This window comes from Jaculus jaculus, chromosome 7 (genome assembly GCF_020740685.1).
Source record: "Jaculus jaculus isolate mJacJac1 chromosome 7, mJacJac1.mat.Y.cur, whole genome shotgun sequence".
Taxonomy (NCBI): domain Eukaryota; kingdom Metazoa; phylum Chordata; class Mammalia; order Rodentia; family Dipodidae; genus Jaculus; species Jaculus jaculus.
The window spans coordinates 157,376,243-157,401,235 of NC_059108.1; the positions used below are offsets into that span (position 1 = coordinate 157,376,243).

Here is a 24,993-nt window from a genome sequence, read left to right on the forward strand (position 1 = left end):
GAGTTCGTTTGCAGAGGCTGGAAGCCCTGGCGTGCCCATTCTCTCTCTCTCCCTCTATCTGTCTGTCTCTCTGTGTCTGTCGCTCTCAAATAAATAAATAAATAAATAAAATAAAAAAAAAATCAGCTCCAAGCCGGGCATGGTGGTGCACACCTTTAATCCCAGCACTCAGGAGACAGAGGTAGGAAGATCGCTATGAGTTCAAGGCCAGCCTGGGACTACATAGGTCAGCCTGGGCTAGAATGGGACACTACCTCAAAAAGCCCCCCCCCCAAAAAAAGAGAAAAACATCAGCTCCAAAAGGCCAAAGCCACACAGTCAGGTGTCTAGCAGCAATCCCACTCCTCAGTACCAACTTTACTGTTGCAATCAGGTTCGCATTGCTGGTAGAAACTACCCAACCAAGAGCAGCATGTGGGGAAAATTTATTTGGAGGGACACTCCATGATGGCAGGGGAAGACATGAGCAGCGTGTGGACATAACCTCCTGGCCAACATCAGGTGGACAATAGGAACAGGAGTGTGCCAAACACTGGCAAGGGGAAACTGGCTCTAATAAGCCCATCCCCAACAATACAGTACCTGCAGGAGGCATTAATTCCCAAATCTCCATCAGCTGGGAACCTAGCATTCAGAACACCTAAGTTTATGGGGGACACTTGAACAAACCACCACAGCCCCCAAAATTTGTGTTCTCACATGCAAAATGCATTCATTTCATCCCAGTAGCCCTTAATGAACCTTCACTCATTCTAGCATCAGATGAAAAATTTAAAGACCAGGTGTCAGATGTAGATGAGGCTCAAGGTGGGACTTATCTTGGGGCAGACTCCTCCCCAGCCATGAGCCCATGACAAGTGTTAGACTTAAGAGTAGCAATGATGAGGTTAGCGTAGAGCAAATACTTTATTCCAAAAAGGAGAAAAGGAAAGCGAGGCAACCTGGTCCCCAGTAAGTCCCAAACCCCAAAGGGTAAATATTGAATCATTTGATTTGGTGCTCTGCTCTTTGGACACACTGGGCTAGGAGTTTGGGCCCTGGGATCTAGGTGGTGCACCCACCATCTCTCAGGTTATAACCAAATACACATGACTCCTTTGGGCTGGTGTTGCTTGCTGGTGACTGCTGTTCTGTTGTCTCAGCACACCCAACTGCCATGGTCTCTCTGGACTTAACTGAGTGTAACCTGTCTGCTGTAGTCCTGCCTCTGGCAGGTCACTTCCTGGGACAGCACATGCAATGAAAGCTGGCTAAAAATGGCCATTCCCATAGCTCTGCAGACTGCAATAGCTGACACATGTATACTTTGTCTAAACAAAGATTGTTCACCTGTACCTTCCAGAGAGGTGGCCATTGCTGCCTGATCATACCTGGACCCCATGGAGCCACAGCTGGGTGGCCAAGGAGCAGTGCACCAGGTTTTATGGAGTAGAACCTTGAAATTGCTGTTCTCATGGCCTCATCCCAGGGCCTGTGATGGGCAAGGTGGCCTGGAAGATTCTAAAGTGTCTTTAGGTCACCCTGTTGTCCCTGTTGAGTAGTTCTTTACTCCCTCATCCATGCTGCTCCTGTCAGCTTCCTGTGGTAATAGCCTGGTATTCTCCCTAAGTAGTCTCTACAACATGGCCCGCCTGAGGATTTTCTTTCTGATTTCTGTTATATAAAAATTATGTATCTGGGCTGAAGAGATGGCTTAGTGATTAAGCGCTTGCCTGTGAAGCCTAAGGACCCCGGTTCGAGGCTCGATTCCCCAGGACCCACATTAGCCAGATGCATAAGGGGGCGCAGGCATATGGAGTTTGTTTGCAGTGGCTGGAAGCCCTGGTGCACCCATTTTCTCTGTCTGTCTGCCTCTTTCTCTCTCTGTCGCTCTCAACTAAATAAATAAAAACGAACAAAAAATTTAAAAAATAATTATGAATCATAAGCTGTCATGGTGTTGCACTCGGGAGGCAGAGGTAGGAGGAGCGCCATGAGTTTGAGGCCACTCTGAGACTACATAGTGAATTCCAGTTCAGCCTGAACTAGAGTGAGACCTTATCTCGAAAAAACAAAAATAAAAACAAATTATATATCATATATTATAACTTTATATTATATTATAATTATATATCCTATAGTCCATTTCTCTCTAGTATTTTACTTTAAACAGTTGAGAAGCCATACAGTTCCCTTCACACTGTACTTGCAGGTTTCTTCTAGATATTCTGTTTTGTCACTTAGAATTTCTTCTTTTCCCAGGAAGTTCAAGGCTAGCTTATACTGCATAGTTTGGTCTTCCATAAAACACTTGGACATGACAGATTTTCCAGGCTTTCCACTTCATGACAGATGGCCTTTCCTCTAGTCCCCAGAAAGGCACTCTTCCTTCCTGGTAGAGGCCTCATTGGAGTGGCCCCACTCTCCACGTTTCTATTAGCATTCTGGTTTTGCATTCCACTTCTCGATACCCATTTCTGCCTTCTACTTTGAGATTTGCCATAGCTGAATGCTGGGCAATTAGGAACAACTAATGTATCCTGCTCATGGTTCTGGAGAGGACCTGTTCCTCAAGAACAGTGTGTGTCCTCACTTGGAAACTAGAGGAGCCCATTTTATAAGATCACTAATGTCTTTCATGAGACCTCCAACATCATGCCCCAGTCACCTCCCCAGACTCCTCAAAACAATTCCATAACCAAAGTTTCTTTTGCCATGAGACCATTACCATGGGGTATACACCTTCAGATAGTACAGCCTCCAGGCTGCCTGTGGAACTCAGGCAGAGCTTCTGTGCAGACTCTATGGACGAGGGTGGGCTCAGGATGAAATGTGACTGTGGAGTTCTCAGCCTCAGTGAAAAGGCTGTCCCCCATTGCCTTCATTTAAGTATACCTGCAGGTGACACACCTGTGCTATTAATTGATTTTTATTATTTATTTATTTATTTATTTATTTATTTATTTATGTGTGTGTGTGTGTGTGTGTGTGTGTGTGTGTGTGTGTGTGTGTGTAGGTATTGGTATGACAGGCCCTGTTACCACTGCAAATGAACACTGGACACCTGCGCCACTTTTTGTGTCCTTCTTATGTAGATGGTTTGGGAATTGAACCTGAGTTCAAGAAAGCACTTTCAATCACCAGTTTCCTAGCCCTTGGTAATTGATTTTTTTTTTTAATTTTTATTAACATTTTCCATGATTATAAAATATATCCCATGGTAATTCCCTCCCTCCCCACCCCCACACTTTCCCGTTTGAAATTCCATTCTCAATCATATTACCTCCCCATTACAATCATTGTAGGTAATTGATTTTTAAAAGATGATCTTCAACAGAAAACTGAACTTTGATAGTCTATACTACATGCAAAAGCTGGCTACCAGTAGGTTATGTTTCTAAATTTAAAACCAGAAATTTAAATCTTCTAAAAATATTAGAAGCTGGAGCCACTCTAATCCCAAGTATTCGGGAGGCTGGTGCAAAAGGATATCAAGGCACATGAGCTACTGGGGAAGGAAAAGAGGGATAGTGTTTAATGGAAACAGTTGGGAAAATGGAAGCATCCTGGGGACGAGTGATTGCCCCATTGTGATTACACTTAATGCCACTGACCTGTCCACTTAAGAATGGTTAAGATAGGGCTGGAGAGATTGCTTGTAAGGTGCTTTCCTGCAAAGCCAAAGGACCTCAGTTTGATTCCCCAGAACCCACATAAGCCAAATACACAAGGTGGCATATATAGCTGGAGTGTGTTTGAAGTGGCTGGAAGTTCTTGCACACCCATTCCCTCCCTCCCTCCCTCCCTCCCTCTCTCTCTCTCTCTCTCTGTCTTTCATATAAATAAAAATAAATTTTTTTTTGGAAAGAATGGTTAAGATAGCTGAGCTTGGCAGCATACACCTTTAATCTCAGCACCTTTAATCCTCAAAATGAGGACCCAGTACTCAGGAGGCAGAGGTAGGAGGATGGCCATGACTTTGAGGCCACCCTGAGACTACAAAGTAAATTCCAGGTCAGCCTGGGATAGAGTTGGATTCTATCTCAAAAACAAAAACAAAAAAAGGTTAAGATGGTAGATGTGGTATCGTATATATTGTTTTTGCCCCAATAAAGACACTTTCTCTCTGAATGATAATGATAAGAGAATGAAAGACAAGTCACAGAGTGATAGAAATATTTGCAAATCACCTATCTGATAAAGCTTTGTTCCAGGCATGGTGGCTCACACCTTTAATCCCAGCACTCCAAAGGTAGTACTTGGGAGATTGAGGTAGGCAGATCACTGTGAGATGGAGGCCAGCCTGAGACTACATAGTGAATTCCAGCTCAACTTAGGCTAGAGCAAGACCCTACTTCAGAAATACAAAAAAAGGAAGGGGGCCAGGTGTGGTGGTGCATGCCTTTAATCTCAGCACTTGGGAGGGGTGGCAGAAGTAGGAGGATCACTGAGTTCAAGGCTAGCCTGGGACTACAGAGTGGATCCCAAGTCAGCCTGGGCTACAATAAGACCCTACCTTTAAAAAAAAAAGGCAAAAAAAGAAGGGGGGAAGAGGGGAACAAGTGGGGCCAGTGGAGAGCCCCCCACAGTGCTGGCAAAAGTGCATATTACTGAGCTGGGCATGGTGTCACATGCCTTTAATCCCAACACTTGGGGCAGAGGTAGGAGGATCTCTGTGAGTTCAAGGCCACCTTTAGACTACATTGTGAATTCCAGATCAGCCTGGGCTAGAGTGAGACCTTACCTCCAAACAAACAAACAAACAAACAAACAAACAAACAGACAGACAGACAGACACAGTACTGCAGCCATTATGAATGACAGTCATTGGACACCTGTAGTTCACCCACACTGTGCCTCAAATTGATGATAACATGGTAACATCTACATATTGTACACATTTGTGTTGGGACTGATGCAGCTTCCTCTGCATTAGCTACATGTAAGAGTAAGCTCAGATACTGGTCGACAGGCAGCTCCTGAAACAGACCTGGGTCTCATTTAGAAAGGGATTATCGGGCTGGAGAGATGGCTTAGCGGTTAAGCGCTTGCCTGTGAAACCTAAGGACCCCGGTTCGAGGCTCGGTTCCCCAGGTCCCACGTTAGCCAGATGCACAAGGGGGCGCACGCGTCTGGAGTTCATTTGCAGTGGCTGGTAGCCCTGGCGCGCCCATTCTCTCTCTCTCTCTCTCTCTCTCTCTCTCTCTCTCTCTCTCTCTCTCTCTCTCCCCCTCTCTCTCTCTGCCTCGTTCTCTGTTGCTCTCAAAATAAATAAATAAATAAATAAAAAATAATTAAAAAAAATAGAAAGGGATTATCAGCTCTGGGCAGACACAGTTTGGATGAGTTCCAAATATGCCATATCATGCTGAATGATAGACAACAAACATAAGAGACTGAATCCTGCTTTGTGGCCTCTAAAAGTAACCAAGCTTGTAGGGACTGGATCCAGGATGGTAATTGCCTGGAAGAACGTGGTTATGGCTGTACCAAACCAAGGGAACTTTCTGAGAAATAGGTGTTTCATACTAGGTCGAAGGAGGTGGTGATGGGTTCATCTACCCTTTATGTTTGCCTGCTTGTGTACTTTGTAAGGCACACGCTCTGTGTTCAAAGCATGCCCTGGATAAGCCCAGTAGCCAGGTAGCATGACCACACTATGCCTAGCACCCAAGTGATATGTCTTTAAGAGATGTTCCCAGTTCTAATGAGAATAAAAACAAATAAAATGGAGCTGGATGTGGTGGTGCACGCCTTTAATCCCATCACTTGGGAGGAATAGGTAGGAGGATCACCATAAATTCAAGGCCACAGTGAGATTACATAGTGAATTCCAGGTCAGCCTGAGCTAGAGTGAAACCCTACTTCCGGGGGTGGAGGGGCGAAGAGCAAGTAAAATGGGATGTGTTCAAGTGTTCTTGGTGGCCTTTGTTCTTGTACATTCTGCTTCATTAGCCTTGAACTGCTAATGCATTGGCGGGTATTGCAGGCCTTTGTGGAACACTCACACACATTGCTATTGCTGCAGGTCCTAGATTCGGAACAGGACCCCACGGAACATGTCCCTGAGGTGGAGGAAGACCTGGACCTTCTGTATGACACGTTGGACGTTGAGAACCCCAGTGACAGTGGCCCCGACATGGACGATGATGACAGTGTTCTTAGCACCCCCAAGCCCAAGCTCAGGTGAGCTGCACCAGGTGGAAACCCATACTTCTGATGAGCCTGAGTCTTGACAAAGTGACTTCTGAGCAGCCCGGCAGGTTATTTTTGGAATAGTTTTGGATTTTCTGGGTTGCCCTGGGACAGCATGGGCTTAGGAAGGCTCCTGTGGGCCAGACCAGCAGAACAGCCTGTGAAGAGGCAATATGCAGGTAAGCCCCAGCTTGTGGTGGGTGGACTACCATGAACAAGAGGAAAGACACCTTTGTGGAGAAGCAGATGAGGGAAGGTGTGTGGCTGGCCCCGTGGGGGAGGAACAGTGGGTTTTAACCCAAACAGTCATGTATGAAATCTTTTTATAGGAAAGGATGGTTCTCAGGGTGAGCAGTAGCAACATGACAAAACCCTGTGTGCCCTCAAGTCTGTTGGGAAGAAGAGATAGGACTTGAGCTAGAAGATTCTCTGTGAAACCAGAGCTTGGGTCCTGGGGCAGGCACCCAGCACAGGCAGGGCTAGCATATACTGGGGACCACAGAGGCTTCTGCTACACAGGGACCCTTGGCTAACACCCATCCTCAGTGTAGTTAGGGGCAGGAAAATCAAGCAGGCAGGTCCACATGCAGATTTGCTATGGACATGTGGGGCTAGGGAAGGCATGGTATATTCAGGACAGATGGTATAGAGACCTGGGCCTTGGTTTGGCTATTGCGGGCAGAAAGCCCTAAGAATGATGAGAAGAATTATAGACACTTCATTTTTAAGCTTTTAACCTGGACAATACAGAGAAGCACAGATGAGAAAAATGGGCTTCCTGCATTGTTGGAGGCAAGTTATAGTTAACCCTGGCTCTCTCCCCTTGACACCACCCCACGTGATGGTGTGTCAGTTCCTAGTGGCTGCTGTAACAAGTGACAGCTATTGTGGATCTTTCAAAACCCAATATAGCTGAGCTTGGTGTTGGGACTGATGCAGCACTTGTAAACCTTGCACTTGGGAAACTGAGGCTGGAAGATCATCCTAGACTACTTAGTGAGACCTTGTCTCATTAAAAAAAAAAAAAAAAATCCTTATAAGCCGGGCATGGTGGTGCACGCCTTTAATCCCCGCACTCGGGAGGCAGAGGTAGGAGGATCACCATGAGTTCAAGGCCACCCTGAGACTACATAGTGAATTCCAGGTCAGCCTGAGCCAGAGTGAGACCCTACCTTGAAAAACCAAAAAAAAAAAAAAAAAAAAAAAAATCCAGTATCTATTATACTCCCCATTCCAGGGAAACATCCTGAATTCTCCGTGTCATTCTCTGTTCCATGTCTTGCTAGACGCGGGTCAGAGTGGCAGGCTACTGGCTCTCACCAGACCAAGGAGATACCTCCAGATTCAGCATGCTAGTGATCACAACTCGGTTCCTCATGCCTTCCTCCTCTGGTCAAGTCCCCTTTCACACACGTCAGTGCTGGTCTCTCCTGCCTCATATCTCCTGTTCTTGCCTGAGCGAGTTCTCTGTGGAGTCTCCTGAGGTCTACTCACATAGTTCAAGTCCTCCTCACTGTGAACTTTATGACATTGATCAACCCCTGGCCAGCTCAAGCCCACAGTTTTGGGATGAGGTGTGGGCACCTTAGGGCCATGACCCTGAGTAGTCACACAAGTGATAACCTACATCTTCTCAAGTCACAGTCTCATTACCTGTGGGTGCTACCAGCTGTTCTGAAGGTATCCTGCCAGCAATTACAGCTTGAGTTGTTTGACAACATCTCTACTCTCCCCTTCTCTTTACTGTTATCTGATACGTTGGTACAGATTGGTCTAGCTAGAATGATATGGTTATTCTGATTGTTCTGGGTTGTCCTTGTTGGTCAGGCCTGGTCTGGTATGACCTGCTTGGTGCAGTTAGTCTGGAAATATCTGGGTTGGTTTGGAATGGTCAGGTTGGTTATAAAGGTGTAGACTTGCTGGTGGTACCACCAATGTTGAGTTGTTAAGAACATTTCTTGTGGTAGAGTTGGAATCCAAGCTCCCTGTGCTGCTGACAGCCCTGTTCTGGGGTAAGGCCATGAGCAGGTGGAGGATCTTGGGATACATGTTTTCTGCAGTTGATCTCATGTAGGAGCTGGGTCTTCCTGATTGCTCAGTCACTCCAGAAGCACATATGGTGCCAAATGCCCTCTAGGTGGGTATGTACTCTTATGGCTCTTGTATAATGCCAGCTTCTTTTGGTACATCTCTGTCCTACCCTTGAGTTCCCTGCCATCTGCCCTTCCATGTGTGGTAAGGGAACCTCACTTTCAGTGTGAGGTGCTCTTGGAAAATAATGCCTGCTCCCTCCTTGAGCCAGGCCATACTTTGAAGGACTGTCACACTCCAGCTCACAGACAGAGATCGGGAGCATCCACAGCACTCGGAGTCACAGGGAACCTCCAAGCCCGGTGAGTAGGGGCCATGTTATGGCTTGATGGTGCCATTGGTTATGGCTTAGGCATTTTCATTCTTCCTGCCCTTATGAGTCACAAATACCAAGCCAGCATGTCTCTAGTTGGGCTGTGGTATGTCCTGGGCTCAGGGCTGTGCCGTGTGACCTGTGACCTGTGACTCATGACTTCTGGGGTTACCCTGAGTCCTCCTTAGTCCAGTAGACTCCTATCCCATTTCCCCAGGCTTCCTCTTGTCCAGAGCGAGGCAGCTTCAGTACCCAGTGTATAATACAGCCTGATTCCTATCTCATCTCCTCAGGCGGATGTGCCCGAAAAGATGCGGTCTCTGGGAGGCAAGCAGCCAAGTGACAACGTTTCCGACACTGTGGCCCTTGTAAGCAGGCAGGAGGAGGTATTCACCTGTCGATGTGCACCAGACCTCAGACATACAAGGCTCCACACAGAGGGCCTGTGCTCACATACCCTGAACACATGATGTGTCAAGGCAGGCTGGCACTCAGGGGGGGTCAGGCTGCCAGGTTATCAGGCCACACTTGCCTCACCCTTCTTGGTCTGGGCAAGGGGATGGGACACTCTGGTGGATGTACAGCCATGTCTCCAGCCTCACTATCAAGCACATGGCCTTTGGGTGGTGGGTTCACTACCAATGCCCTTGTGGAGTCATGTCAGTTAAGGTGCCTGGATGTCAGTTAAGGTACCTGGGTACTGCAAGGAGAGCAGTGTCTTAGCATGTTTGCTGCTAGTCTCACTTTGGCAATTGGACCAAGAGCTCTCTGACCTCCCCATTGTAGGCTGTGTTGTACATCCCCCCTCCACCCCACACATAATGTAGGGCTGTCATATGCAAAACCTTGGGCCAGAAAAGGCTTAGACCTCGCCCCTCAGCTAGGGCCACAGGGGCAAGAAGAACCCTGGGATGATGTGTTAATGGCCAGGTAGGTGCACACAGCTTCCTTCTCTACCCACCAGAGTACACCAGCCCTACGGGAGTCACCAGGGCAGCCCGAGGACAGCCCAGAGGCTGAGACCTCTACCCTGGATGTATTCACCGAGAAGCTGCCACCCAGTGGGAGGATCACCAAGACTGAATCACTGGTCATTCCCTCCACCAGGTGTGGACCTGTACTAAGTAGCCGTGTTCTCCACAGGGCATGTGCGAAGCCAGTTTTTTGGGACCAAGGCCTACTATTGTACTCCAAGAGCAACACGTTGGACCCCTATCTGGTCACTAGTTGCTGCCTCTGTCTGGCTTTCTGTTGGCCTGCACCCCAGAAGCCAGTGTTGCAGAGAAGTACTAGTCACTCCCACACTGAAGTTCACGGGAATGAAGCTGCTGGGGTCTCAGGACACTCAACCACACTTGAGGAGATTGTGAAGATAGACACGTCACAGGGGTCTTTTGGGCATAGCTGGTGGTAGCAGTTGCAGGACTGACCATCCCCAGTGAGCATAGGGTCTGAGCATGGTCAGCCTTTGGCCAAGCAAGAGGCCATGACAGGGTCACAGCCCCACTTCTCTGAGTGTCATTTGCATTAAGGTGTGGGAAGGTCTTGAGGTCCCAACATCAGTACTGGTGGAGTGATTGTGAAGATATTTCTTTAAGCCAGGTGTGCTGGCACACGCCTTTGATCCCAGCACTTGAGATGTAGAGGTAGGAGGACTGCCATGAGTTTGAGGCCACCCTGAGACTACATAGTGAATTCCAGGTTGGCCTGGGCTAGAGCAAGACCCTATTTCGAAAAACAAAAACAAACAAACAAAAAGATATTTCTTTAGTCTTGGCACAACTGTCTTGGTCAAATCAGCCCTTTGGGGATTTGTTTACTAGAGGCATGTAACACCCCCTGCCTCCTGTTGAACCCTCCTTGGCACTGGCCCTCCCCAGGCCTTGTCTGCTCCAGGATAGGTAGCAACCACTGGGAGTCAAAACCTGCCTTGGCTTGACCTGGGAGGCAAAGGAGGTGGGCAGTTGCTTTGCCCAGCCCCTTATCTAAGCATTACTGTCCTGGTGGCTAAACATGTCAGAGGGATGGCACAGCTGTCATGGATGCCCCTGCAGCTCTTCCAGCCTTCCCACCAGCCTTTGGGCTATGGCTCCAATGTCACCTGCTTATGTGTAGTGTTGAGATGTCCACTCAAGTCTTGAAGCCCATGTTTATAGGGTCTTGGGGTGGAACTGTTCAAATGGGACTGGGTCTGTGCCACCCTCCTTGCTGTGCACCTGTCTTATCATTCTGTTCAGATCTGTTCCTAAAATCCCAGCTTTGGCATTTAATCCACAATTCTAGATTTCTTCCAATAGGAGCCTCTGCCTCTAACCCCAGTTCAAAGCCCCAGGATCAGAGTTCTGCTCCACCCCCCCAGGCTCCTTTGTACATTCCTTTGGTATTCCAGATGGTCTGGGAAACACTGAAGTCTATGCGTTGTCATTTGCCCAACAGGGGCCTAGGGCCCGACTTAGGCAGCAATCACCCAGTCAGCTCCTGCCTTCCATTTGCATCCCTACCTGTGTGCAGGTGAGGAAGCAGAGCCAAGTGCTGAGTGCTGTGTAGACTCCCACATCTCAGTCTTGTGTAACCATTTGGGTCCTCACAGGGTCCTGATTTTGTGTGGCTCAGAGCTCTGCTCCCCATGGGGTGATTCTTTGCTGCTCTCTGCAGCACATTTGTTTTTCTTGGAGCAGCACAGTGTGAAACCGACAGTGAACCCAAGGCCTACTACTGTACCTGCCCTGCTGTCCCAGCTGCCCCTTTCATCCTTTCCTGGTCCCCAGCAGGTCAGAAGCAAAGCCAGCTGGCCGCCGGGGCCGGAGCACATCACTAAAGGAGCGGCAGCCAGCTCGACCACAGAACGAACGGGCCAACAGCCTGGACAATGAGCGCTGCCCAGACACACGGAGCCAGCTGCAGGTGTGGGTGGGAGCTGAGGGAGGGTGCCCCCTTGGCCAGGCAGAGAAGCCAAGAGGCTCTGGAGGCTGGGCAGACCTGAAGTGCCTGCTGAGGAATGTTCCCTGCAGACAAGGGGATGAGTCAGAGGTTCTCTTATCAGGAAGCTTGTTGCCTCTGGGGCTTATTATGGCTGTCCTATTGCCTCCCTGGACCAGGTCTACCCAGGGTGTGGCTGACTCAGCTCAGGGCCCCTCTGTGTTGGACACTTCCCTACCTGTTCCCAACCTCTGTAGCTGGGGTACTGAGGCCAGGGCTGGGAGGTGAGAGCACTGGGTGCTGCGTCTTTCCCGGTGTGGACACCCTGGTGTCCTCAGATCCCCAGGAAGACCGTGTATGACCAGCTGAACCACATCCTCATCTCTGATGACCAGCTCCCTGAAAACATCATTCTTGTCAACACTTCTGATTGGCAGGGTCAGGTAGGAGGCGCCACCTTGTGCTCTGCCCTGGGGAAGGTTGTTGAGGGTTGGTTTGGCCTTCTGGAATGGAAGTTCATGCTGGAGCTGTGGGGTTATGGTCCAGATGCCTCACTGTTCATGGATCTCTCTGGTCTCTGTGAGACCCAAGCTGAGGCTTGCATGGTGACTGCCAGACTTAGTTCACCATCTGCCTGTTCACTCCTAGTTCCTCTCAGACGTCCTGCAGAGGCACACACTCCCTGTGGTGTGCACATGCTCTGCTGCTGATGTGCAGGCAGCCTTCAGCACCATCGTCTCTCGGATACAGAGATAGTGAGTCTGCTGCCCCTTCCCTGTGTGTCCACCCTTTGGCATTGCTGCCTGAATAGTTACTGGGATCCCTATACCCCAACCCTGCCTACTGCTCTGAGATAATTATTTTGTCCATGAGTAGTTCCATACAAGCTGCCTGCAGTATCCTTGAAGCCCAGTGGGTGTCCTGAAATTCATTTGAGGTGATGAGGGTAGCAGTAGCCTCTGTTAGGCTCCTGGGCTGTTTGCAGTGGTCTCAGCAGAGGCCATGAGCACTATCTCTCCGCCCAGGCACATCCAGTCACCTCCCACCCCAAGCTCTCCTGCTGGTAGGGTATTCTGAGTTTGGTGGTTCCATAGGACATATGACAGGAGCTGCAGCTAGAGGCAGATTTCCCAGGACTCAGCAGGGTGGTTCTGGGCCTGATCCCAGAGGACAGATCCACTGAGGTGTGTGTCGCTTCCCTGCCTCTCCTGTCTGGGGTCGTAGCTGCAACTGCAATTCTCAGCCCCCGACCCCTGTGAAGATCGCCGTGGCTGGAGCACAGCATTACCTCAGTGCAATCCTGCGGCTCTTCGTGGAGCAGCTGTCCCATAAGACGCCAGACTGGCTCGGCTATATGCGCTTCCTCATCATCCCGCTGGGTGAGGGGCCTTTGCTGTTTGGCCACTGTGACTAAACCTCAGGGACTTCAGAGACATGACAGCCCTGTGGTGAGGGCATAGGTACCATTGTTATATGAAGGGACACAGCCTTGTGGAGGTGGTAGTGCAATGTTCTATTAAAACTTCCATGTGTTGCAATTCACAGCTTATTAACTTTCTTTAAATGAAAAATAACATGGAGCCAGGTGTGGTGGTGCACACCTTTAATCCTAGCACTCAGGAGGCAGAGGTAGGAGGATTGCTGTGAGTTTGAGGCCACCCTGAGACTACATAGTGAATTCCAGGCCAGCCTGGACTAAAGTGAGACTCTTACCTCGAAAAACAAAAACAAAAAACCATGGGCTGAATGTGATGGTATATACCTGTTAATCCCAGCATTCAGAAGGCAGGAGGATTGAAAATTTCAAGCCTAAAGAAAAAAAGAAAATTCCAAGCCAGCCTGGACTAAATAGTGAGGATCTGTTAATAAATAAAAGCGCAGAAAAGAAATGAAAGTGACAACAGTCCTAATCATGGTTAGAAGGCAAAGCTGTCCCCTGTGCTGGCTGCCTTGTCACAGACCATGCCATGATTATAAATGCAAAGCTCTCTTTGGAGCTTGTCATAGTCCAGATGGACTTGAACTCCAGGCTATTGGGTAGTTCCCTTGACTACAAAATGAACTTGTTGAGGCCTTATATGTTGACAAGTAGTGAAGCCTAGAGATGACAGCTTGTCCATGGCTCACCACTTTCCTATTGGGCTCCCTTGATGAAGCAACAGGGAAAGACTTGATCACAGCTTCTCCTGTGGGTTTTGGCAGCCCACTACAGAGGGGCCCAGAACAGTGGGGTGCAGAAGCCAAACTCCAAATGGTGACAACTCTGCCTGGGCTTTTAGGCTCCCATCCTGTGGCCAGGTACCTGGGCTCCGTGGACTACCGCTACAACAACTTCTTCCAGGACCTAGCCTGGAGAGACCTGTTCAACAAGCTGGAGACCCAGAGCACTGGTGAGGACTGGGCACTGTGCTCCTCAGAGGAAGGCTGTCCTTCCCATCTATAGCTCCCCTTCATTGGAGAAGGGGACTGCTTGTCACCCAAGACCTACCATCCTGATAGACCCCTGTGTGTCTGTCTGCCTCTTTCCCAGGCTGTGCCATAGGATGGAGGGTGTTGTGGAAGCTTCCCTTGCCCAGCCTGAACCTCAACCTTGATGTGGACTGTGGGGCCATCTGGGAAGGGGTGGGGACAGGTCCCTGGAGCATATCTGCAGGATTTGGGGAGAAAGCTTTGCACCTTCACCCGTGGACCACTGTGGGCAGGCACTGAGGCCCAAGACATCTGGTGGGGAACAGAGGAACTCCAGTGATGTGCCTGAGATATCATGGCCCAGACTCTAGCAGATTCTGCCTAGTGGCTTCCACCCAGCCACCATGCTGACCTGCCACCACCTTTCTTTGTGCAGTGCAGGACACGCCTGACATTGTGTCACGCATCACACAGTACATCTCTGGGGCCAACTGTGCTCACCAGCTCCCCATTGCAGAGGCCATGCTGACCTACAAGCAAAAGAGGTAACACAATGGCTGGGGCTAAAGGTCCTGAAGGAGGTGACCAGCCCCTCTACACTATGGGTGTGGGGTGAACGTGCAGTGGAGCTGGGCTGAAAGGCCAGAGTGACTGTCATTGGTAGGCAGCTCTGCTGCCTCCATATCAGATCAGAATGCTGGCACTTGGGTTCTTGGAACCTTCTATTTCTGTGCACATTGAAGTTTCATAATGCCATTAATTGTGGTAGTCCCAACAGTTGGGCCCTCAGATATAAATATGTTTCTCCCACAGCCTGGTTTTCATAGGCTGGAGACTTCAGGAGTCTCATTGTCCTGGTCTTGGCCTTGTTGCTCAGCTCATTCCCACCTTCCCAGAGCAGAGCAGTGCTTAAGAGCTCTGGGCAAAAGACAGGCTGGGCAGAGCAGGCTTGGAGCTGGGCCCTTTCTCTCAAGGGCATTTGCACAGACATGAGCAGGGGCCACCCTATGGATTCAGGGGACTAGAAATTCCCTCTTGGCTCAGACTGTCCTGCATGCAGTCAAGGAGATAAAGGCACAGAGCCTGAGACACCCTCATCCAGAAGAGGCAAAGATCCTGCAGCCAAGGAGAACAAAGTGCAGAATCTCTGCTAACTCATACATGAGACACACCACCTTCTCTAGATGGAGTTAAGGTCTAGGTCTGTGTTACAGTAGGTCAGCAGAGATATCCAGCTCTGCTCCCCCATTACCTGGTGCTCCAGGACTTCTGGTGGATGGAGCAGTTCCACCCCACACAGGCCTTGGACAAAACTGAGTCCTCAAACTGCTCCCAGAATGAGACAGGTTGAGAGTCACTTAGACCCCAGGAGCTGGAACTGTAATGCTCTCACCTCAGTATGTGGAAGTCTCGTTGCAGTTCCTGATAGTGTCTTAACACTTCTGTTTTCTCTCTTGGTGGCTTTCCATAAAGGAAAAAGCACTTTCACTTTGACTTTACCTTGAGGTATAGCTCTCTGGTCTGTGCCCCCTGTCTATCCCCAGGCTGGTCTTTAAGGCTTGTTTAGCAGGGTCAAGTACCTTTCCCCTAGTGTCCTTAGGCAGGATGTCTGTTCCCTGAAGAGCAGGTGTGGACCCTTTCCTGGAAGAGCCGAACTGACCCACAAAACCACTCTTGGGGTATTCAGCTTTTGAAGTCTCTTGTTAAACTAGAGGCAGAGCTGGCATCACATTGACACTGTTGTCAGGGATGCCCTGTGCTGGCTATTGCTCTCACAGTGCTTAACATTAGTAACTTGGCTGCGCGCGCGCGCACACACACACACACACACACACACGCGCGCGCGCGCGCAGAGCCTCAAGGAATGGTCTTGCTTATGAGAATGTGGAGGTAGGAAGCCAAGAAGATGGCAAAGGGTAACACATGCCTCAGCCATCTTCTGCATTATAGAATCTGGCTCCCAGGACCAATGGCACAGAGGGGTTTCCAGTGTCTTTTCTGGCTTACTGAGAAAGGCAGGCAGACCCCTAAGACCTCAAACAGAGGTTATGATGCTTTTCTCTTCATGGTGAGGTCCACCCTCTGAAAACTTAGCCTAGTGCCAGGCACCCACAGACATGCCCCTTTCCTTGCTGGGAGAGTCCTGCCTGTCATCTTCCACGCCTGTCTCAATATCTGCTGTCTTGGGAAAAGTGTCCAAGACAAGGTGGTGGAGCCAAGGCCTCTTTGTTACAATCTGAGCAGGACATGGGGCTCAGAACACCAGTCCTCCCTGCTAAACAAGCCTCCTGAGTTAGAGAAAGACCAGCCTTCATGTCTCTCCCACCCTTGAAACCTGGCCTGTGCTGCCAGCTGGTAGGAGGAGCCTGTAGCATGCTCTCCCGCTCCGCACTTCTGTCTACCAAATCAGGCTTGAAGAGACCCTCTCCGTTCCCCATGCCTCTCCTGCTCATGATACAGTGGTGACACTGGCACTGGGTTGGTATAGCTGCCTGTAAGGAAACCAGTGAAGGCCCAGGGTCCTGCCTGGCCCTCCCAAGCTGGTTCTGTGAGAACTCTGCAGGGCTGTGCCCTCTCTCACAAGGTGGCTCCTGCCTGCCCCATTCCTCCACTGCAGTGTGGCTGACTGACTAGGACTGGGATTTGTCTTCTAAGTGTGGCTGAGCCCTGAGGTCAGACCTGAGCAGCATATACCTCAGCCTTCTGTTCTGGTGCATGGAGGTTAAAGGGGCCCTGGAGCCCCATCTCTGTGCCTTGGGCACCAAGGAAAATCTTTGCAACAGACTAAGGGCATGTGCGGTCCCTAGGCTGCTGACTCTCTGGTCCTCCAGGAGCACATGTGCTGTGGGTACTGAACACTTCTCCGTCCAGGGCTCTCGGGCTCAATCAGTCAGTGTCACCGCTGTTGCACACATGCTGGGGCTTTCTGCATGGCCCAGGATGGTAGTGAGGCATTGGGGTCTATTGCTAGGGCTGTCTGCATGGTTCAGGGTACAGCTTTCCTTTTAGCTCTAGTGGCTTCTCTGTGTTGCAATGTCTCCTGCATCTTGGCCACACACGGTCTTGCCAGCCATGCTGTGCCCTCGAGTGTCTGAGTGGAGCACACATAAGAAGTTGCTCTGCCATGGTCCTGGAGGGCCCCATGGAGGGTAGGTGGCCCTGTGTTGGAGCCTTCCCATTGGGTGCCTGCATGGCTTCCTGCTTTCTGTGACCTTTTGGGCCCAGGACTCAGTGTTACCTGAAGAGAGCAGGTGGGACCCCATGTGGATGGTCACTGCAAGCAAGGGTAGAACAGGTCTGGGCTCAGAATTTGGATTATTTGCTATTTGGAATGGACAAGGGGGAAGAGATTGAAAGGGAGGCTGGACCAGGCATGGTGGCGTATGCCTTTAATCCCAGTACTCGGGAGGCAGAGGTAGGAGGATCGCTGTGAGTTCAAGGCCACCCTGAGATTACATAGTGAATTCCAGGCCAGCCTGAGCTAAAGTGACACCCTACCTCAAAAAAAAAAGGAAGATAAGAAAAAAAGAAGAAAGACTGTGAGGCTGTGAATTAGGTCATCTTCAGAGGGAAGGACATAGTCTGTAGGTGTTTCCTCCTAAAGCACCTGACTGGTCTTTAGGGAGGTGAAGGCAGAGACTACTTCTGATGCCTCTGGGCTGATGCCAAGCACAGGCTTCTGGTCCAGCCTGTGGGCACACTGCATTTGGGGAGCTCTGGGCACAGGCCTCTGCCTCAGTAGGGAAAGGGACTGCTGGTCCTGGAAGATGGTAACTAGAGCAGTTAGGCTGGCCACATAACTCTCCAACTATTTCCTGCAAAGACATCTCTAAAGATTTTGTGCTGGGCAGCACCTGCTACAGGGCAGTACCTGAGGGTTTCCCCCTATGACCTAGATTCAGAGAGAAGCCTGCCCCTGCCCACCCCATCTCTTGGCCACTGCTTGGCCCCATGGACAAAGACATGTCTGTGGAGAGGTGGCGCACTGGCACCCTGTGCTGACGGGAAGAATCAAGACAGAGAAAGTGGATGCGACACTAGTTGATAACAGGCTCTGGTCTCCAAATGCACACAAGGGAGCTGGAGTGTAGAGGAGGCTGGCCCCACCCAGCCCCAGGCCTAGTCCTGCCCTCAGACCTTTCCAGAGGCCTGGAAGAACACACTGCTGCTGAGGGACCCATGTGACCCAAGCTGATGTCATGTCGTGTTGGAGAGCTCCGTGGGCCACTTGGAACTGGAGTGGTTAGCAAGGAACCTCTACAGAGATAAACTACAGGGCCAGCCCTTCAGGGCAGTGGAGGAGAAAGACAAGGGTTTTCATCTTGTTGTTTCTCTACTTGGACCTGTGGCATCCGTGGTAGATGAGCTTGTAATGGGGGAAATTGGGGTTCTGGTTGCTTCCTGAACTCCCAAGTTTGTATCTGCAAACTATCAAAGAATTGGCAATTCCAAATTCAAGAAAATAATATTTAAATATACCACACTTTATTCAGCTCTTATAAAAATGTGGGCAAGTGCCAGGCGTGGTGGCACACGCCTTTAATCCCAGCATTCGGGAGGCAGAGGTAGGAGGATTGCCATGAGTTCAAGGCCACCCTGAGACTACAGTGAATTCCAGGTCAGCCTGAGCTAGAGTGAGACCCTACCTTGAAAAAAAATGTGAGAAGAGAGAAAATGGGGGTGGGGGAAGGGAAGGGAAGATAAAGTAAGGAGAAAGGAGAGCCCACATAAACAAGCATGGATCTTAGAGGGGGGAAAAAATGAAAAGGGACTTTTTTTTTTTTTTTTTTTTTTGAGGTAGGGTCTCACTCGAGCTGAGGCTGACCTGGAATTCACTGTGTAATCTCAAGGTGGCCTCAAACTCACAGCAATCCTCCTACTTCTGGGATTAAAGGTGTGCGCCACCATGCCTGGTGAAAAGGGATTTTTTAAATGTGTGATTTCAAGAAGACTAACAAGTGAAGACTAATAAAAAAGTGTCTCTTCCCACCCCAGCATGGCTTACACATTTGAGGACCCAAAAATGTTATTGCCTGTTCTGGAGAGAGAAAATGCATACCTCCCTCTGGGTCCAGGAGGTTATACTTTAGAATTTGTGCCACCACACCTGGACACACCTATATCAGGTTTCCCAGCCAATCAGCCTGGGCTTAGAGGAACAATTTACCCACACCTGGGCAGGGTATGCATCAAAAGAGAGATCTAGGGCTGGAGAGATGGCTTAGCGATTAAGGTACTTGCCTGCAAAGCCTAAGGACCTATTTTCGACTCTCCAGAGTCCATGTAAGCCAGATGCACAAAGGTGTGGCAGGCTCAAGGTTTCACATACCCACCAGGTAGCACAAACGTCTTGAGTTCGCCTAGTGGCTGAGGCCCTGGTGTGCCAATTCTCTCTCTCTCTCTAAAAATAAAAATTAAAAAAATAAGAGATCTAATTGGATAAGATAGGCAAGCACTAAATCCCGCTACTGACACAGGCTGGCGAGCTGAAATAGGTGAGGCCAGCTGGTTGGGCGTGGTTAGGGTGTGATGTAAGATTTCTGTGGGTGTGGTGGCACATGCCTTTAATCCTAGCACTTTAGAGGCAGATACAGGGTTGTGGAGAGTTCGAGGCCAGCCTGAGACTACATAGTGAATTACAGGACAGCCTGGGCTAAAGTGAGACCCTCCTTCGGGGAATTTATCTAAAGGCATTCCTGTCTAGTCAGATCTTCTTGTTCTGGACCCCCCCCCCAATTCTATGACCAGGATAGGCTGTGGTTTTGCCAGATGCTGTGCAGAGCCACATTCAGAAACCTCATCCTAAGTGTGGTCAGGTCCTCCAAGCATGGGCCCAACAGGCTGGCCTAGCCCTCAGACTACATTTGAGTATTACTATTAGGACCTGGCATGTCCAAAGCTAGTGACATTGGCTTTGGGGAGGCCACCCCCAACTGTTGGAGAAGGTCCAGTCTGTTCCTCAGGTCTGGACTCCATAGGACATACATAGCACTAGGCCAAGCAGGGAAGCAGCTTGGTGGGGCTGGCAGCAGTCTGGTGGGATGAGGAGCTATACATCCTGATCCTCCCAGTTACTAGACTGCACCAGCCGCCTCCCAGGGGCACAGAAATCTGGGGCTAAGAATGGGTAGGCCAGGCCCTAGACCAGAAGAAAGCTGTGGCTGTGCTGGGAGGGAACATTAACTCTCTGCTTTTCTTGCTCTCAGCCCTGATGAAGAATCCTCTCAGAGGTTCATTCCTTTTGTTGGGGTGAGTATTACTAACTTCATTCACCAGAAAAGTGGGCCTGCTAAGATGCCTGTCACAACAGAGTGCTTTTACATTAGCATTCATTGCACATTTCAGAACTCTTGCCCATGGGAACCAGCTAAGGACTTCCTGCTTTCTTATTTAAGCCCCTTGCTTCTTTCCAGCATTTGAAAGACAAGAGCTGTAACTTCCCATAATGGATGCATGGAAACAACCCGGTACTGTGGGGGCCAGTATCAGACATTGCCAGCCCAGCACCTAGGAGAGGGGAGACTCAGCCCTATTTGCCTAGAGTTAAGAGATAGGATGGGCCTCCTGTTGGGTTTCTTTTGCTTGGGCTGGATATGGCTATGAATTTGCAGACTTCATTTCCTCTGTCGGCCCTGGACTCGCCTCTACCCTGGCTCTCTCCCATCTCCGTTTTTATAGCCTTTTCCTCCCACCTTATCTCCAGTAGAGATGTCTTACTGTGAGACCTCTATAGCTGTCTGGCACACAGTCTCCAGGCAGGATGAGATTTTAGAATAGCTATCCCCTGCAGGGAACAGTACTGTCTACAGTCCTCAGGGCCTTTTAGTAGTGATGAAAATGTCCTGTGAGCACTTAGCATGTGGCTCAGGCCCTGATGTAGTAGTGTAATTCACTCTAAAACCACACAGCTTCATGTAGCTAGTGGCTACCATACTGGACAGTGAATATACTGTCCCCATCAGCTTGTGCAGTTTTCTGGAACTGTTCCTGCCTTTACATCAGCATCTTTCATGCCAGCATCCTGGTCTTTTTATTAACAACTTCCATGATTGTAAACAATATCCCATGGTAATACCGTCCCACCCACCCCACCCCCGCTTTCCTCTTTGAAACTCCATTCTTCATCATATCCCCTACCCCTCTCAATAAGTCTCTCTTTTATTTTGATGTCATGATCTTTTCTTTCTATTTTGATGGTCTTGTGTAGGTAGTGTCAGGTGCTGTGGGGTCATGGATATCCAGGCCATTTTGTGTCTAGAGGAGCATATTGTAAGGAGTCCTATCCTTCCTTTGGCTCTTACATTCTTTCTGCCACCTCTTCCGCAATGGACCCTGAGCCTTGGAAGGTGTGATAGAGATATTGCAGTTCTGAGTACTCCTCTGTCACTTCTTCCCAGCACCATGATGCCTTCTGAGTCATCTCAAGGTCACCGCCATCTGAAAACAGAAGGTTCTGTACCAAAAGTGAGAGTAGCATGAATATATGGGTATAAACATTAAGAGAAGTGCTTAGTGGGCAGTTTGGTGAGCATAGTATATACATTTAGCCAGACAGCAGCAGACATTACACCCCTAGGGCTAATGATTACCCCTGTTGTAGGTTTTCAGTATCAGGGATGTATTCCCTCCCATGGAGCGGGCCTCCAGTCCAATTAGAGGGTAGTTTGTTTCCACCAAGACAGATGTGCCACTATTGCACTGGTTGGCTCATTTGGCTTGGCTGGCAAAATATAAGGCTTGCCATGTCCACTGTTTCTTCTTCACTGGTGGTTTCTCTCTCTCCCACTGAGCTGCATGCAGAATGGCTTCTTCAAGCTTTCTGTCAGCTGGTCTACATGGAGGAGGTTATCAGCTCAGTTCTAGCAGGATTTCTCAGTGGCCTTACAGCCCAAGTACAGCATCCTGGTCTTGCTGGATGTCGGTCAGTCATGGGCTCTGCCCCACAGATGAGATGGGGCCTGGACCTGCCTTCCTTGCTATAGGCACAGAGGCTGGACAACAGCAGGGACATTGTACCCTGCCTTGACTGAGCGCCACGGTGGGTTCCTGAGCAAGGCAATGGGGCAGGCCAGCAGCCCCCCCTGTAGCCTTTAGCGAGTGTCTGTTGCTTCCTAGGTTGTGAAGGTTGGAATTGTGGAACCATCCTCAGCCACATCAGGTAACCTCTACTCTCTGAGGCCCTTTGGATAGGCAGTCTCTCTGGTATTGGGGACCAGCATGGCTCTGCTGCTTCTCATTGTGGGGCTCCTTTCCCCACAGAGCCCTAGGTCAAGGCAGACAGGGTGTTTTCCCAGCCAAGGAAAAGATTCTTCTGCCTTCTATACAGGCCACTGCCCCTGGGGCCCTTTCTCTGATCCTGGTCCATCTCACCTGAGGTTTATCACAGAAGGTCTCACCCTAGCCTGTGACTCCTCCCTAAAGGTGACTCAGATGATGCAGCTCCCTCAGGCTCCAATGCGCTCTCTTCCACCCCACCTTCTGCGTCCACATCTCCTGCAGCCAAGGAGGCTTCACCCACTCCACCCTCCTCCCCTTCTGTGAGTGGAGGGCTGTCCTCCCCCAGGTAAACAGCTCTTCTCTTTTTATTGTTTTGTTTTTTCTTTCTTTTTTTTTTTTTTTTTTTTTTGGTTTTTTGAGGTAGGGTCTTGCTCTAGCCCAAGCTAACCTGGAATTCACTGTGGAGACTCAGGGTGGCCTCGAACTCACAGCAGTCCTCCTACCTCTGTCTCCCGAGTGCTGGGATTAAAGGCGTGCGCCACCATGCCCGGCTTGTTTTTGCAAGGTAGAGTCTCCCTCTAGCCCAGGCTAACCTGGAACTCACTCTGTAGCCCTAAACTGGCCTTGACCTCACAAAGATCCTCTTATCTCAACCTCCAGAGTGTTGGAATTAAAAGTGTACACTCTAGCTTACAACCCACTCTAGCTGGGTGTGGTGACACACATGCCTTTAATCCCAGCACTCAGGAGGCAGAGGTATGAGGGTTGCTATGAGCTTGAGGCTAGCCTGAGACTACATAATGAATTCCTAGTCAGCCTGGGCTTGAGGGAGACCCTATCTTGAAACTCCCCCCCCCCAAAAAAAAAAAGACTCTATCTGGCACTTAGGAGATAGAAGTGGGAGGATTGCTGTAAATTCAAGGTCAGCTTGGGGCTACAGAGTAAGTTCCAGGTCAGCCTAAGCTAGAGTGAAACACTACCTCAAAAACAGTTTGCACCTTATCTTATTGTAAGGTGATGAAACACCCTTCATATTCCTAGCCTGTCAGAGTTGCGTGGGCAGGTCCAAGACCTTGTGAGGGACTCTTGATGGCTGGATGGCTGGATACATCTGCCATATAGCAAGGGGGCCTTATGTTTCTGTTGAGCACCCCTGGGGTCAGGAGCCATCATAAATGAACATAAGGCCTCACTGAGCCTGCGCAGCGCTTTGTATAGAGTGTGCTATGCCAAGAGGAACTGAGGGAGGAAGTGCAGGAGACAGGTTCTTCAGACCTTGCATGGGTCAGTCACGTCCTGCCAGGCCACCTGTCTCTTGAGCCGAACTTACCCATGCTGAGCAAAGTTGCACCTGCACAGGAATGTTGGTCTGTGGGGCCATAAAGATTTTAAGTCCAGTCAGATTGCTGGCTTCTTATCACGAATCCTTCAGCCAGTAGCTCACGCTAGTTAGGCCACTTCTAAGAGAGCCATTCGCTAGGGCCCTTGGAAAGTAGTTTTGTGGGCTGCCTGGGCACAGCAACTGTACCAGGCCAATGGGCACAAAATGTATTTCAGCAAACAACTCCATTGTACTTCTTGAAATTGACTTGCCAGCAAGTTTGGATAGGTACTGGCCACACCTTTTTGCCTGTGACAGGATAGTGTCATGCCATCGCCATGGGCGTGAGCAGCCTCCCTCTGCCTTTCTCAGCCAGGGCACAGGTGCCGAGCTCATGGGGCTGCAGGTGGACTACTGGACAGCAGCACAGCCCCTGGACAGGAAGAGAGATGCCGAGAAGAAGGATCTGCCCACCACCAAAAACACGCTCAAGTGCACTTTCCGGTCCCTCCAGGTCAGCAGGCTGCCCAGCAGCGGCGAGGCCGCAGCCACAGCCACCATGTCCATGACCGTGGTCACCAAGGAGAAGAACAAGAAGGGTGAGGTGGGGGTGCAGAAAGCAGACTGGAGAGTGGGAGATGGGCAATCAAGGTGATTGTTGGGGATGGGAACGTCTCTCTCCAGGAAGTTCCCAAAACTCAAGTCCCTACTGTTCACCTCTGAATGGGGAGGGGGTCCAACATGCTTTGATACCATAGCCCCTTAAGCCTTGGGGACACTGAGGGTCTGAGCAGCTTTTGGTCTCATGGCCAGAGGGCTAGTGTCTTGGTCACACGAAGAAACTGGCATCCCATTCTGAGGGTGGGGGCCAGCTGAGTTCCCATGGCTGCTATTCTCCTGCCATGCTTACTGTAGGGGCCTTTTCCTCCCAGTGATGTTTTTGCCCAAGAAAGCAAAGGATAAGGATGTGGAATCCAAAAGCCAGTGCATCGAAGGCATCAGCCGTCTGATCTGCACAGCCAAGCACCAGCAAAACATGCTGAGGGGTGAGCATGGCCTCGGGGGTACTCCATGGGGTGCTAGGGGAGTCAGTCTATGTCCCATTTGGTTCTCTGTTAAATGTGAGCATGGAAGAAAGCAGACTCCTGTCTTATCAAATCTAGCACAGGAACCAAGTGTTTTGCTATGAAAGGCGTATTACAGAATTCATGCTCAGAAAACTTTTTTTGTTTTGTTTTTGTTTATTTTTTATTTATTGATTTGCGAGTGACAGATAGAGACAGAAAGAGGCAGAGAGAGAGAGAGAGAGAGAGAGAATGGGCATGCTAGGGCCTCCAGCCACTGCAAACGAACTCCAGATGTGTGCACCCCCTTGTGCATCTGGCTAACGTGGGTCCTGGGGAATCGAGCCTCGAACGGGGGTCCTTAAGCTTCACAGGCAAGCGCTTAACCGCTAAGTCATCTCTTCAGCCCTGTTTTGTTTTTGTTTTTGTTTTTCATGGTAGTGTTTCGCTCTAGCTCAGGCTGACCTGGAATTCACTATGTAGTC

General features: G+C 49.8%; 1 protein-coding gene across 6 annotated transcripts in view; it reads left to right on the plus strand.

Moving 5' to 3' along the window:
• Nucleotides 1-24,993, plus strand: part of Pacs2 (phosphofurin acidic cluster sorting protein 2) — a 97,094-nt gene that overhangs the window by 68,650 nt on the left and 3,451 nt on the right. For 2 of the 6 annotated variants that reach the window (XM_045153982.1, XM_045153986.1), the window contains exons 9-23: nucleotides 6,008-6,165; nucleotides 8,477-8,567; nucleotides 8,872-8,964; nucleotides 9,543-9,685; nucleotides 11,347-11,482; nucleotides 11,836-11,940; nucleotides 12,146-12,252; nucleotides 12,722-12,876; nucleotides 13,777-13,887; nucleotides 14,343-14,451; nucleotides 20,113-20,155; nucleotides 22,022-22,064; nucleotides 22,328-22,469; nucleotides 23,817-24,043; nucleotides 24,377-24,490. In XM_045153982.1, the coding sequence (XP_045009917.1) occupies nucleotides 6,008-6,165; nucleotides 8,477-8,567; nucleotides 8,872-8,964; nucleotides 9,543-9,685; nucleotides 11,347-11,482; nucleotides 11,836-11,940; nucleotides 12,146-12,252; nucleotides 12,722-12,876; nucleotides 13,777-13,887; nucleotides 14,343-14,451; nucleotides 20,113-20,155; nucleotides 22,022-22,064; nucleotides 22,328-22,469; nucleotides 23,817-24,043; nucleotides 24,377-24,490 (1,777 nt within the window). The remainder of the gene's footprint in view (nucleotides 1-6,007; nucleotides 6,166-8,476; nucleotides 8,568-8,871; nucleotides 8,965-9,542; nucleotides 9,686-11,346; nucleotides 11,483-11,835; nucleotides 11,941-12,145; nucleotides 12,253-12,721; nucleotides 12,877-13,776; nucleotides 13,888-14,342; nucleotides 14,452-20,112; nucleotides 20,156-22,021; nucleotides 22,065-22,327; nucleotides 22,470-23,816; nucleotides 24,044-24,376; nucleotides 24,491-24,993) is intronic. The other 4 variants (XM_045153985.1, XM_045153987.1, XM_045153983.1 and 1 more) reach the window with 3 other exon arrangements.